At 41.0% G+C, this 14,095-nt stretch overlaps 1 protein-coding gene across 7 annotated transcripts in view; it reads left to right on the top strand.

Moving 5' to 3' along the window:
• DISC1 (DISC1 scaffold protein) overlaps positions 1-14,095 on the top strand; it is a 150,166-nt gene that overhangs the window by 111,565 nt on the left and 24,506 nt on the right. For all 7 annotated transcript variants that reach the window (XM_081906821.1, XM_081906815.1, XM_081906817.1 and 4 more), the window contains one exon: positions 10,400-10,670. In XM_081906821.1, the coding sequence (XP_081762947.1) occupies positions 10,400-10,670 (271 nt within the window). The remainder of the gene's footprint in view (positions 1-10,399; positions 10,671-14,095) is intronic.

The raw sequence follows: 14,095 nt of genomic DNA, 5'->3' as shown, positions 1-14,095 counted from the left end.
AATGAATACGGGGTTTAATACGCTCCAACGCTGTGATATACATTTGCATTGCTGCTAAAGACTGACAGTGATACAGTACCCTGGAGCTTTGAAAATGAATACCACCCCCACCCCCCTTTAACTGATTCCTCACTATTTGTCTTCATTATTTCTATTCAACTTCATCTTTGTTTAATTTAACAAGTGCAGTTGTCAGTTCATGAGCATGTGGCAACAGTGCTGAATTTTGAAACAAGATGGTGTCTGTTAGGCGTAAGGGGTGTAATTTTTTTCAAGAGAGATTACATTCAGATTTATGAAATGAGCACTCATTTCAGTTACATGGTATCTTTTACTTAATCTTGTATTTCTCTAAATGATTAAAGGGGGCATGGCTAAATGGTTGAGCAGTTGGAACTTACGAGACGTTACATTTGACAGTCCAACATCCCTTGTTAATGGTTCCTAGGTAGCGGAATCAGAAGAGACATCTGCCTTAGCCCCAAGAGAACTCTGTTAGAGTTGACAGTAGTGGGCCATTGAAATAGCCAGCATATGGTGGTTCCCTGTAATACTTGGATTCTTTAAGGAGCCACAGTTAATTTAATTAGTTTGAAATAAATCTGATTAACCCAGGAGACCCCCAGTTTGGCTACCCTCCTTTTTTGCAGGCAGTTTCTGCAACTCTTTGTCTCTTTTGAACTACATGGAACGTTACCAGCAAAGATTGCAGTTCGCCTTATTCACTAGTAAGGCCCAATTTTGTTCCCAATTTTGGTCTTACATGAATAGTTCTTTTTCATGCATTCCTGTTCTGGGGAAGAGCACCCTATTTTGGGAACTGTACCCAGGCCCCAACCAGCTTTGTCTGTTCTTGACATCTATAGAAGTGATTTTTGCAAGAGGTTGCTGTTTGGGTATGCCACTTACGTCACACATAGTACATGTGGTTAATCATCCCAGTCAGTTCAAGTAATGGAATGAGTATAAAACTCTGTCATGGCAAGCCTGGATATCATATTCCTGGCAAAACATGCTGCTGCTGGTGAACGAGACAGCAGTAGTGTGACTACTAGGGCCAGACTTCCAGGTGCAGTTCTGGGGTCCTCACCTCCAACTCCCTTTGTGTCCACCATCTTTCATTCCCCAGAGTGGCTCCAACCCAACATGGGCCCAGAAGTGCTCTGCGAACCAAAGGAGTAGACTCTTCAGATGTTGTGGGGGCTGCCACTACCTGATAAGGAGGAAGGGATTGACTGAGCAGATGGTGGAGAAGAGGCCCAATCCTTTTTCTAACGTTTCTTCAAAACCTTTTTTAGAAGACGATAAGCAAACTGGAGGCAGTACACTGACAACATGCATGAGAAAGTAAAGGGTCTGTTCCCAACAGGGAACAGTTTATTTTGTTTGGGGGGCAGGGAAAGAAAGAAAAAGGGATCCTCCCAATTCTACCATCCTGAATGTGACATGAGGCTCCCTGAGGGCATCTTGTTCTGGTTTCCTCAAACCTGGGCCCCCCAATGGCCTGCAGATATCTAGTCTTGGGTGCATCAGGAGCTGACAGAACCTTAGCGGATAGAAGTGGATAGGGCCACTTCTTTGCCAATAACCTCCATGCTTTTGGAAACTTGTACCAACAATGGGGTAGCTTCAGCCTGGCTGATGCAGTCTTTCAATATTTTTAGGTACTTAGTTTTCATTTGGGAGGTCAGGTGTGAACTTAACCTTTCATTCTGAGGCTACAGGGGGTCCCTGACCTTTGTGCAGAGTTTCAGGTATACAGGTTAATTGAAGGACAGGCTAGACTGAACTTGAGACTCTTCCAGACGTTGTCAGCTCTACAACAACCTTTTGACACTCTGCTCTTGCCTCTTAGAATGGTAGGTGGATGGGGCCACCTCTCTCCAACTCCTACAGTTACTGCCCAAACCAGAAGACTTTGCAGGGTGGAGCAAAGGACTGCAAGCCTCTTGTTTTGTTTATTAATGAATTTAGTTCTGCCAGTGTTAGAAATTCATGAATACTGCGCTGGCATCATTGATTCTTTGAAAAATAAAGAAAGAGCACGGGAAAGCATCTCAGAGCTAGAAAATCTATACAGCTTATACATTCTTGGCAATGATACAGGTTTTTTAAAATCAATATAAGAAGTTAGTTTTTTGGACTCATTGTCCTTGACAGTGCCCTTTGAAATTTATGAAGTAGCAATGCACAACACCCCAGTTTTTGTTTAACTTTGTATTATTTAAAATTGACCCAAGGTTAGCTTTATTCAGGCTACTGAGTTGAGCTTTGTTCTCTTTTATCTTTGGTTTTTGATCTCCTAAGAAATACTGATTACTTAGACATAGTGCTTTGGGAAGTGAATTTTATTCTCATTTGTGAAATGCTAGTACAGTGGTACCGCGGTTTAAGAACAGTCCTGTTTACAAACAATTTGTTTTACGAACTCTGCAAAACTGGAAGTAGTGTCCCAGTTTGAGAACTTGACCTCGGTCTAAGAACAGAATCTGAATGGTTGAAGGGCACTGGTGGTGGGAGGCCTCATTAGGAAAAGCGTGCCTTAGTTTAAGAATGGGTTCGGTTTGAGAACGGACTTCCAGAACGGATTAAGTTCGTAAACCGAGGCACCTCACATTTCCCCTTCTTGCATGAGAGATACCAAATTCGTAACACATAGTACTGGGTGAAAGGGCACATTTTTAGGGAATGCACAGTATTCAGGAATACACAGGATGCATGAGTGAGGCATGCTGCTGCTGCAAAATGCTGGAAAATTTGCACAAAGTTGAAGGGCCAACTGTATCCAGCTGCACCCAGTCAGAATTGTAGGGTGCCTAGGCTTGGTTCCAAGCTAAGGGCTGTTAGAACTGTTTCAGCTATCACTGCATTAACTTTAGCAAATAATATGACTGCTGGGCAGATAGCTTCTGGACTCCAGGCGTAGCTGGGCTTTGCAGAATATGAAAAGCCAGGGCGCATCAACGCAGCACACTGCAACACTATGCATTGATGGTATTCTGCACACCTTCATCCCAGGAATTAAATGATACATATTTGAACTTTTTGAGCTTGTCAGAGGAACTACAGCCATACCTTGGTTCTCGAATGCCGTGGTACTCATATGTTTTGGCTCCCAAATGCTGAAAACCCAGAAGTAAGTGTTCCGGTTTTCGAACATTCTTTGGAAGCCGAATGTCCAACGCAGCTTCCGCTTGAGTGCAGGAAGCTCCTGCAGCCAATTGGAAACTGCGCTTTGGTTTTTGAACATTTTCAGAAGTCGAATAGACTTCCAGAATGGATTACGTTTGAGAACCAAGGTATGACTGTATAGCTAAACAAAGCTGTGTTAATGATCTCGTGCCAACTTTATGTTGGAAAAAATCCCATCTCTTACAACCCTGTTGCAAAATTATTTACAGTATAGTGTTTTGTGGAGTGGGGAAAAAATCCCACACATCAGAAGTAGGAAATTGAATCTGGCAGGCCAGAGCCTTACCTCCCTTACTCTTCACGTGTCAATTTAGAGAAGTGGGCGGGGCTCCCTGACATTATTATAATATCAGGTGATAACTTCAGAGGGGTTTGCTCTAACTGTTGATTGGTGGTTACACCAAGTCCCTTTGAAGATGTACTTTGGATTCAAACCATGCCTACATTTTTCCTCTGCAAACCAGCAAGTTTTCTGGAAACAAAAAAGGTCCACTTGCAGGTATGGTTTGAATGCAAACTACGCCTGCAAAGGGACTTCAAAGGGACTTACTGTAATCTCCAGTCAGCTAATTGGTGGATGCAGAAAGCCTCTTTGAAGGCACACCAACGGAAACTCCCCAGTGCAGCCAATCCTAGTGTGGTTCACTTTCAGCTGATTGGTGCCATCAGTGATTCAAAGAACAACTGGGAGCTCACTTTAAACTCCCATCAGTGTCTTTGTGACTGTGTCCTGATGTCAGGTGTGAGGCACATGGGTGTGGTGTGGGGGGAAACAGTCCCAAGGGCTAAATTGGGACCCATGCCCTGCCTAGTTAGGCCCACAGGTTAGAGATCGTCTCACCTGTGCTTTATGCTAATGGAAAACTCTTTCTTAGAGTGATTATTCTTATGTGGCCAAAACTGTACGGTCCACATACAAGAGGGAGAAATCAGCAGATGTGAGAGAGTTCCAAAGTTTCAGAAGTACAACAATGCTTAGCAGCCACAGAACAATAACTATCTGTGAGGGAGCAGAAAATGGGGTGGGAGAGTTGCATGGAATATCCTGGAAAAGGGCATGATGCACTGGGTGGCCAGAACTCTGGACAGGAACATTCCATTCTGCAACATTTTGTTGCAGGTCTTACTTGTACTTCTTTTACTAGATATGGGAGCATTAGAATAGCTCTCTGTGCAACAAATTCTGTATATTATAGACCAGATAATATCCCTTTAAAAAGATACAGTGTTTAAAATAAACCAATTAGAAAGTAAGCTCTTACAAGGCTCCTTGCTGCTTTCCTTGTCAATTAGTTAATTTCTTTCCTTTGACAAGTCAGCTCTGCAAGCTTATCTTCATCACCTTAGAAAGAAATCAAAGGAAAAACAATCAGCTACAGCAGTCTGTCATTTTGTGTTTCCCATGGAGATAATTTAACTATAACACAGTGACATTGAACATTGATAGGAAAATGACAGGCCATGATTAAAGTTTTGTCCTAGATGAAATGAATGTCTGGCAGATGAAAAGAATACATAAAACCCCAACCTAATTCCCATCCCTGACTCTTGCTCAAATGCTTTTTTATGACTGTTATTGCCTAGTATTATGTGGTATGTTGTTTTTAATAACCATAATCAAACATCCATTATTGGTTTTCAGCAATAGAAAAATTGTTCTTTCCCCTATATTTTCTCAAACGGCCTTACAGAGTATAAAGAGTGGTTACATAATTTGTACTCTCACATAAAATACAAGGATTTTGCTCTGCCCTCAAGCAAGATATTGATGTCAGGGTGTGTGTCCCCCTTCTTTTAAGGGAAAGAGAAAGGAATAATTTTGCCATGCTATTTTTAGAGTTCAGTGTAAATTTCAGCAATTAGGCATTGTATTCTGTGGGTGCAGATGTAATTGTTTATTCTAGGCTGTGAAACTGAAGATACTAATTGTTGATATATAAGATTTAGTAAAGGAAGAAGGCATGGTCAGACAACCAATATACATTTTCAAAGCAATATACGTAAACAATTTCTTTTACAATAAAACCTTGTTTTCAAATAGCTTTGTTGAATCCGTGTACGGATTCTGCTACTTACATGAATGTGAGAGCAACAGATTTTGTTGACATGTTGAAATGGCTCATACTGATCCTAAGTGTGTTGCTCCCATCTGCGCAAAGTGTTTCTCCACTAGTGGTTCCATTCACTTTAATGGAAGTGGCAGCTCTGGTCAAGCTTCCTTTTGTTGTTCCCTCCACTGAAGTGTATATGGAGTGAGTGGAGAACCTCCACATAAGCCATGGAGGCACAGAAAGGGATTGCAATATGATGACTGAATGAAACAACTGTTCTGATGCATCAGCCAAGCACCCCTTGGTACAAAAGATTTCCTTCTTGTTCTAGAAGAAGAAGAAATGATGTGTACATTTGAGAATGCCTGCTTGTGAACTGGTTCTAAAGTAGTGTTATTCTGCAGTAGTGTTATTCAAGCTAGGGAACTATTGATTAAACCACTACAGTGGTACCTCGGGTTACATATGCTTCAGGTTACAGACTCCGCTAACCCAGAAATAATACCTCGGGTTAAAAATTTTGCTTCAGGATAAGAACAGAAATTGTGCTCTGGCGGCGCAGCGGCAGCGGGAGGCCCCATTAGCTAAAGTGGTGCTTCAGGTTAAGAACAGTTTCAGGTTAAGTACAGACCTCCAAAACGAATTAAGTACTTAACCCGAGGTACCACTGTATTGGCAAATCGGCTGGGTCAATCTGAAGCCTACGATATCAAATATCTTCTGGACGACAAGTCCAATGATACCACATTGGCCGTGGCAAAGTTTCTTTCAGTAATCATACGAATCAAAGATTAACATACCCATGACTAAACAAATAACGCTTCGGTCTTCCTTCCCTGGGAGGTTGTCTGTATGAATCTGTGTTTAATTCTGAATCCATGTTATGGGTCGTTGGACCGCAATAAAGATTATTATTAATATAACAAAAGTAGTCAAAAAATAATAAATAAATCACATCAAAAAGTACACAACCATAACTGAACGATTTTCACACATATCATAAGATCTAAAAACAATGATATAAAATAGCAGCCCCCAACTCCCCCAAACAGTACCCCAAACAATACTCCAACCCAAGAGTCTGTTCAGCAGCCTCAGCTTTTGTAGCTGGAGTCAGTCAAGGCCCAGGCAAGGTGGAATAGTCCAGCAATGCTAAGAGCAGCTCTTCCAGGACTCACAGCCATTTGACTTCTATGATAGAAAAAAGCATAAGCATGCATAGGGCTGGATACTTATCTACTTGTATGATATTAATGACTGTAGACATTTGGGATACGGAACATGGAAATCAATTATGCAATAGAGAAATGAAAGCTAAATTTTTAAAAAGTTAGATTATGTAAAAGCAAGGTCCATAAAATTTCCTCTTTGAAAGATTTCTAAGTGTCAGAAGATGGCTACTGTAACTTGAACATGCTAGTGTTAAATTCTGAAAGAAAGTAGGAATAATAATAATAATAATAATAATAATAATAATAATAATAATAATAATAATAATAAAAAATTTATTATTTGTACCCCGCCCATCTGGCTGCGTTTCCGCAGCCACTATGGGCGGCTTCCATAGAAACCAAAAATACACTAAAATATCACACATTACAAACTTCCCTGAACAGGGCTGCCTTAAGATGTCTTCTGAATATCAGGTAGTTGTTCATCGCTTTGACATCTGATGGGAGGGCGTTCCACAGGGCGGGCGCCACTACCGAGAATGCCTGGTTCCCTGTAGCTTTGCTTCTTGCAATGAGGGAACCGCCAGAAGGCCCTCAGCGCTGGACCTCAGCGTCCGGGCAGAACGATGGGGGTGGAGACGCTCCTTCAGGTATACTGGGCCAAGGCTGTTTAGGGTTTTAAAGGTCAACACCAGCACTTTGAATTGTGCTCGGAAATGTACTGGGAGTCAATGTAAGTCTTTCAAGACCGGTGTTATGTGGTCTCGGCGGCCGCCCCCAGTCACCAGTCTAGCTGCCGCATTCTGGATTAGTTGTAGTTTCCGAGTCACCTTCAAAGGTAGCCCCACGTAGAGCGCATTGCAGTAGTCCAAGCGGGAGATAACTAGAGCATGCACCACTGGCGAGACAGTCTGCGGGCAGGTAGGGTCTCAGCCTGCGTACCAGGTGGAGTTGGTAGACAGCTGCCCTGGATACAGAATTGACCTGCGCCTCTATGGACAGCTGTGAGTCCAAAATGACTCCCAGGCTGCACACTTCAGGGGCACAGTTACTCTATTCAGGACCAGGGAGTGCTCCACACCAGCCCGCCCCCTGTCCCCCCAAAACAGTACTTCTGTCTTGTCAGGATTCAACTTCAATCCATTAGCCGCCATCCATCCTCCAGGCACTCATACAGGACCTTCACCGCCTTCACTGGTTCTGATTTGAAAGAGAGGTAGAGCTGGGTATCATCTGCATATTGATAGACACCCAGTCCAAACCCCCTGATGATCTCTCCCAGCGGTTTCATATAGATGGTAAAAAGCATGGGGGAGAGGACGGAACCCTGAGGCACCCCACAAGTGAGAGCCCAGGGGTCTGAACACTCACCCCCCCCACTTTCTGAACACGGCCCAGGAGGAAGGAGCGAAACCACTGTATAACAGTGCCCCCAGCTCTGAGCCCCTCTAGATGGTCCAGAAGGATGTTATGGTCGATCGTATCAAAGGCCGCTGAGAGATCCAGCAGAACTAGGAAACAACTCTCACCTTTGTCCCTAGCTCGCCGGAGATCATCAACCAGCCCGACCAAGGCAGTTTCAGTTAAATGTTGAACTTACTTTAAGTTCCAGTTATTACACTTTTAGTGTAATCTCTGGCCTTTACTGACCCACAGACCAAGACAGATTATAGTAACCATAAAACTAACACACAGCTAAAGAGTTGCATTTTGTTTACCAGTTACATACAATTTTATCAACTAATTTGTCCCAGAAATGCTGAGGCATACCTTCGAAAATCAATATTTAATTGTACAGCCGTTATGAAATACATTTATAACAATAGTATTGTGCAGGGTTTTTTGACTCCCAAAATTAATCTCATTACACTAAAGAATATGCTGGGTTAATCTGTTTCCCCCCACTGCTGCATACTTTCATACCACATATACATATACATTTATATCACAAAGCTTTTTACAAGATGATAAAAGAATCCAATTAAAAGTTCTGACAAGTAAACCATTTTTAAGACGAATACATGCTGTATAATTTAGATCTAATCATCAAAGCCAATTATGAAGCACAATAAAATGTGTTTTGATGCACTGCTTTTCATTTTAATATAACTTCAATTTTTAAAATTTGAAATATTTAAACTATGGAATATTGTAGGACAAATAGATGCTCTGGGAAGAATTTTGCTAAAAATAATAAATCATATAATGGAAGAAACCTGTACAATAGATTAGACAGTACTAACATCATGCATAAAACAGGATTTTCTGTGCATATCTTGCATCCCTATTTACCGCATGTATGCACCTCTCACACACCTGCTCTTGTGAATTAACTTTCATCAACCAGTGTGATCAGTGTGTCAAATAATAGTGAGCAAAGTTTGATGCAAATAACATTTCACTATTGGAAAAGTTGAATCCGCTTTTAGTTATTAGCCGATCGGTCAAAATAACTAAGTAACTATGCTCCATTTTACAAGGGAAGTTTATACAAAAACCTTCACATAGAAGCCTAGAAAGCTTCCTTAAATTGAATCAGACCATGGGTCTATCTAGCTCAGTGTTATTTTTCCTGACTGGCTGTAGCCTTCCAGGATTTCAGAAAGGGGTCCGAGTTAAATATTTAAGTATTGATCAGCTACAATATAGACAACTAATAAAGGACTCTGCTCAATAATGTCCTTATTTCTGTGATCCCACTGGGATTAAGTCAGCGATTTGGAGATCTCACGCTGCATACCAACTTTAAATGAAGGGCCTTACAGACTCACAGTAGCGATGCAGTGGTTCTTTTTCTAAACCATAGTTACTCAACACTGGCAAACCCAAAATAGTATCATCTGAATTCTTCTTGGGGACATATGTTTATTTATATCTGCTTCATATCAGAAAAAGAATTGTACTGAAGAATTGAGAATTACTAAGCCCTATAATCAGCATATCCCAAAAGAAAATAAAGCTTAAACAAAGGGTTGGATTGAAACATAATTGTGTTCCTTGGTTTTAAAGCACTTTGCGTTCGTCACAGGTTCAATGTGAGGAAATTAAATTATGCTATAAATGGCAAGTTTGGGCTGCAATCTCATGTACTTCTGAGCTTTCCTAATTCCTGAGTCTGCTGTCCAATGACTCCATTTTAGACTACTGTTGAGAGCCAGTGTGGTGTAGTGGTTAAGAGCAGTAGTCTTGTAATCTGGGGAACCGGGTTCGCGTCTCCACTCCTCCACATGCAGCTGCTGGGTGACCTTGGGCTAGTCACACTTCTTTGAAGTCTCTCAGCCCCACTCACCTCACAGAGTGTTTGTTGTGGGGGAGGAAGGGAAAGGAGAATATTAGCCGCTTTGAGACTCCTTAAAGGGAGTGAAAGGCGGGATATCAAATCCAAACTCTTCTTCTTCTTCTTCTTCTTCTTCCATGGAGCCATGAGCCAGAAATCTATGGTACTTTCACAGACACAACTGTGCACAGAACTGCCTAATCCTGCAGATACAGTGTGTACAGAGGGACTCCAGTGTGCACATAGAGCTCTATACAAGCAGGGACTGGCTCATGCTTTGCATACATACCCCAAGACTGAAGTGATAGCCCCTGATTTGGTGTATCACTGAACCACCTCCATTGAGTGGGCAGGAAGAAATTGAATTGGGCCATTTTAGACTACTGTGCAGCTTGATTGGCTACTGTGAATGAATGAGACACAGAATTCTCAAGACAGCTATAGATTCTGGAGGACAAGCCAGAACCTCCACAACCTAACAAGCAGCAGAGAACATCATCCTATTGCAGGGTCCCCCTTGACATCTATCAGTTACTATTTTGAAGAAGAAGAAAAAAGAAATTTGCCAAACTGTTTTTTGAGAACTATTATTTTATTTTATCTTGGTAAAAATACAAAACAAAACAAGAGATTCCCAAAGCATTACATAAGAGATGAACTCTTGTCTCCGAACAAAGTTCTTATTTTCTTTCTGGCTTTTATTTCAGCTGTGGGAGCCAGCTTCTTGAAAGAGTGTGGGAAGTTGACTTAGAGGCCTGTCAACTGTTGATCCGAGGGTTTCAACTGAAAGAAGGTGGTTGTTGTGTTTCCGAGGGCGAAGAGAGCCAAACAGATGAAGTGGAGGATACTGCCGATGCCTCTTTGAGCACCAACCGGGAACAATCAAAACACTTTGCAGTTCAAGATTCCAAGTGGAGTACTCTCCAGCACCCTGTTATCCAAAGCAAACACCAGAGTACACACTGGGAACTGAAAGAGGTATCATGTTGGTTTTTTGCTCTGTTTGCTTTTCAGTTTGTTTTCCACCGATGTCATTCTTTTCATTTTGACAGGAGTTTCACTTGGGCTTAAATGTTAGCAGCTCTGGTAAAGAGAAATGTATGCTTAGAGTCTGATGATGAAGCCCAAAGGGACTGTGTCGCACATTACCAGTCTCCTGCATAGAAGATCACAGTGCATGGGACAATTCTACTAACCAGTAACCAGTTCCATGTGTTGAGATTTACCAAAGATAGGAAACAGCTTCAGTGTAGGAGTTAAGAAGTGGTCCTTAGGGCCCCAAACTACACATGACAATGATATTTTTTCCTTGAATGAATGTAGAAATAGCCAGCAGAGTCCCCCACACCACCCCCAAGCTGGGATCCTGGGGTGGGAAATATGGAGGCTTGAGCTCTTTGCCTCCACTGCAGCCCTGATCATGTAATTTGAGCCAGGGTTGCTGGTTCTTTATCATGAGAACTACTTCAATCTCATTTGGCAAGGCACACCATCTGAGGCCTAAACATTAGTCCTCAGTCATGCAGGCTGCGGCGGCTGGTGGGGGGGAATCGGACCTGTGTTCTGTGATGGGAGAGAATCGTGAAAGGCAGAACTAAACTGTCTAAAACCAGTGCACAAAACAGAGCTCAGAAAGTCCTTCATCCAGCAAGCCTTCTGTGACACTGCAACCCCCAAATAACTAAAGGCAGAAAACATTGTCAGTGTGAGAGACAGCACAAAATAAGCAATGGTGGCTACAGCAAGAGCATCAAGGACCATGAGGTTCTCATTGCCTGTAGTCCCTAACCTTCAAAAAAGCAGGTGAGGGAAGAAAGCTAATATACCTGATTCCAGTGCCAAGCACAGAAGATTGTAACCACTTTCTTACTGCTGAATAGAAGAATTCTCACGAAGTACATCCTTCACATTAATCTTTCCACTCCATGAAATGGAAGTCCCAAAGCAGTCCCATCATCCCTGGCTGTGGGGGACATGCTTTCTTTGCATTTGGTCATACACCACTTAATATTTCTTTGCAGCCACACTCTCCTTTCAAAGATGGATTCTGTGGAGCTGCAGCATTTCATTTTATGGTGTCTCATGAAGCTAGAGGCCATATATAACCTGTATTCTACATTTGTGTGCCCTGATAGTATGAGTCCTCTAAGAAGTACCACTTCTTTCAGTCTATAGTCTGAATCTATATTATGCTTCATCTCCTGGTAAGGTGGACCTCAACTTACTTTTTCTGCCCATCAACAGTTCCTTGAATGACACTAAAAGCTCAGGGAGGTCTGAAACATGTTCCAGGTACTAGTTTAATACTGTTTTGTTCCACAGTCCTTTGTGATTTGTTAGTATCAAAGAGAGAGGGAACGATAACCCAGGACAGTTGAAATTGCCTATTTATCTGTGGAAGTAGGGAGCCTGATTTCAGCATTCTAGATTCTGCCTGCCTTTGCAGTAGCTGTTAGCTCCACGGGCAAAAAACATGCACCCATGTATGCTGCATTATCACTAATGGCATTCTGAGAGGCAAGTATTTAGAATCAGATTTACAAATCACTGTGGAAGTGATGATCACAATCTTATCTATCTGATTTGATTCTGTGAGGATTCTGTAGAGTCTTCATATATTGATAAGAATGAGTAGGAGCGAAAAGGAAACTTCCTCTGTTTTGAGCCTATAGAGTTTATTAGGCTGATATCCAATGATCCCCTCTAAATGCACATCGGCACTTTAGCTTTCTCTTTTCCCCTTCCAGCCTTCTGTGCTCCAGCAGTAGCATGCAAAAATCTGTTAAGGAAGATATTGGGAACTGATTAACATTACATCAAATGATAGAAGTTAGCTGTTCTTTAATTTACTACTTTAATTATACTTCCAATGACTACTTAATATCCTTTCAATTTCCAGATGTTTACTTCATTACCTGGACCAAACATTGTAAACTGGAACCTATTTTCAGGGAAGACAGTTTTAATTGAGGTTTTCTCATGTAAAATTAGTTTTCCATTCAGCTTTGATTAAAATTTAATCTTCCTTTCTCGGAGAAGATTGATCACAAAAAGAAACATATTCTACTTTATATATAATTTGATAATGGACCTAATATATTGTACAAGCCCAATGCCTATTGTTCCTAGTTCTTTTAGGATATTGGCTGTTACATTTATATTAATTTATTCTCTTTATATGCGACCTAGAATATACTTTATGCCTACTTGGAAAGCTTGTAACTTTCTATTGTGGGTGCTCAACTAATGGGTGATATCCAACATTAGTCATACTCAGAGTAGATATTTTAAGATGAATGCCTATACCTAAATCCTTGGATTTCAATGGGTCCACTGTGAGCATGGCTTAGTTGGCTATCACCCAGTTGCTTTAACTTTCTATGGGAATGTATAAATTTATTGTGTAGCATTTGTCCCATATCAGTCTATTTACTTGCACAGAACATAATCCTTTTAGTTTCACTTGTATTGAATGTTCAATATTACTCATATTTCTATTCCATTTTCCTCTAGCTTATCTAAAACATAATTACATTATACGTAATGCAGCCTGTAAAAAAGAAATACACAGAGAATGAAAAACAAAAAGCAACCAGCAATAAACCCCACAAACTGCCCATTGGTGGTGGTGATGGCAGTAGCAACAATTACATGCCTCCATCGCCAGCTCTCCTGTACAAAATCAAATACTTAGCTACTCTCTTGTGCTACTAGGAATAATAATGAACTTACTTTCCAACTCTATGTAGTAGTATCATCTTAACGCCTCCACACTTTGTGAGAATAATTTTAAGGTAGGCCTGTGGAACAACCCGATTCTACATGCACATTAATCCAATACTAGGACTATTCCTTTTATTTTCTCCTTATATGTCCTTTACTGATTTCATAATTATACAATCAAAATGCCTTTATGGCAGTATATTTATATATTATTTATTTGTCTGTGGCATTGTTGTTCCCACAATGATTTCCTTGCTTTGATTATGGTTTTGACCATTAAATTCTTGCTTCTTGCTAATGTACAAAAACACACTACACACTATCATATTTGTTATGAAGATAAATAAATAAAATCCCTTTTAAAATAAACACCAGCAACCACCGTCCCACCTTTTCTAGACTGCATGCATTTTGAAAGGAAAACCCACAGTTTATACCCGAGGGAACCTGCCATAACTAATTCAGTATTATATTTTGTACTAAGGAATCTGTTTCTGAGTACAAAATGTCTCGTATAGATGACATTTAGTTGCTGTTAACATTTTCCTGAGTCCATGATTAATATCCTAAATATATTCAGTATAATTAACTATCCCTGTTGTAAAAACCCTTGATATTCTGCTTGGTTCTTTTCAGTGCAGTGCTATAAGCAGATGTTTCCAGGAATCTGCACAAGAACT

This window comes from Podarcis melisellensis (assembly GCF_964234715.1).
Source record: "Podarcis melisellensis genome assembly, chromosome: 3".
In the NCBI taxonomy this organism is placed as follows: Eukaryota; Metazoa; Chordata; class Lepidosauria; order Squamata; family Lacertidae; genus Podarcis; species Podarcis melisellensis.
This window is presented reverse-complemented; position numbering and strand designations above follow the sequence as displayed.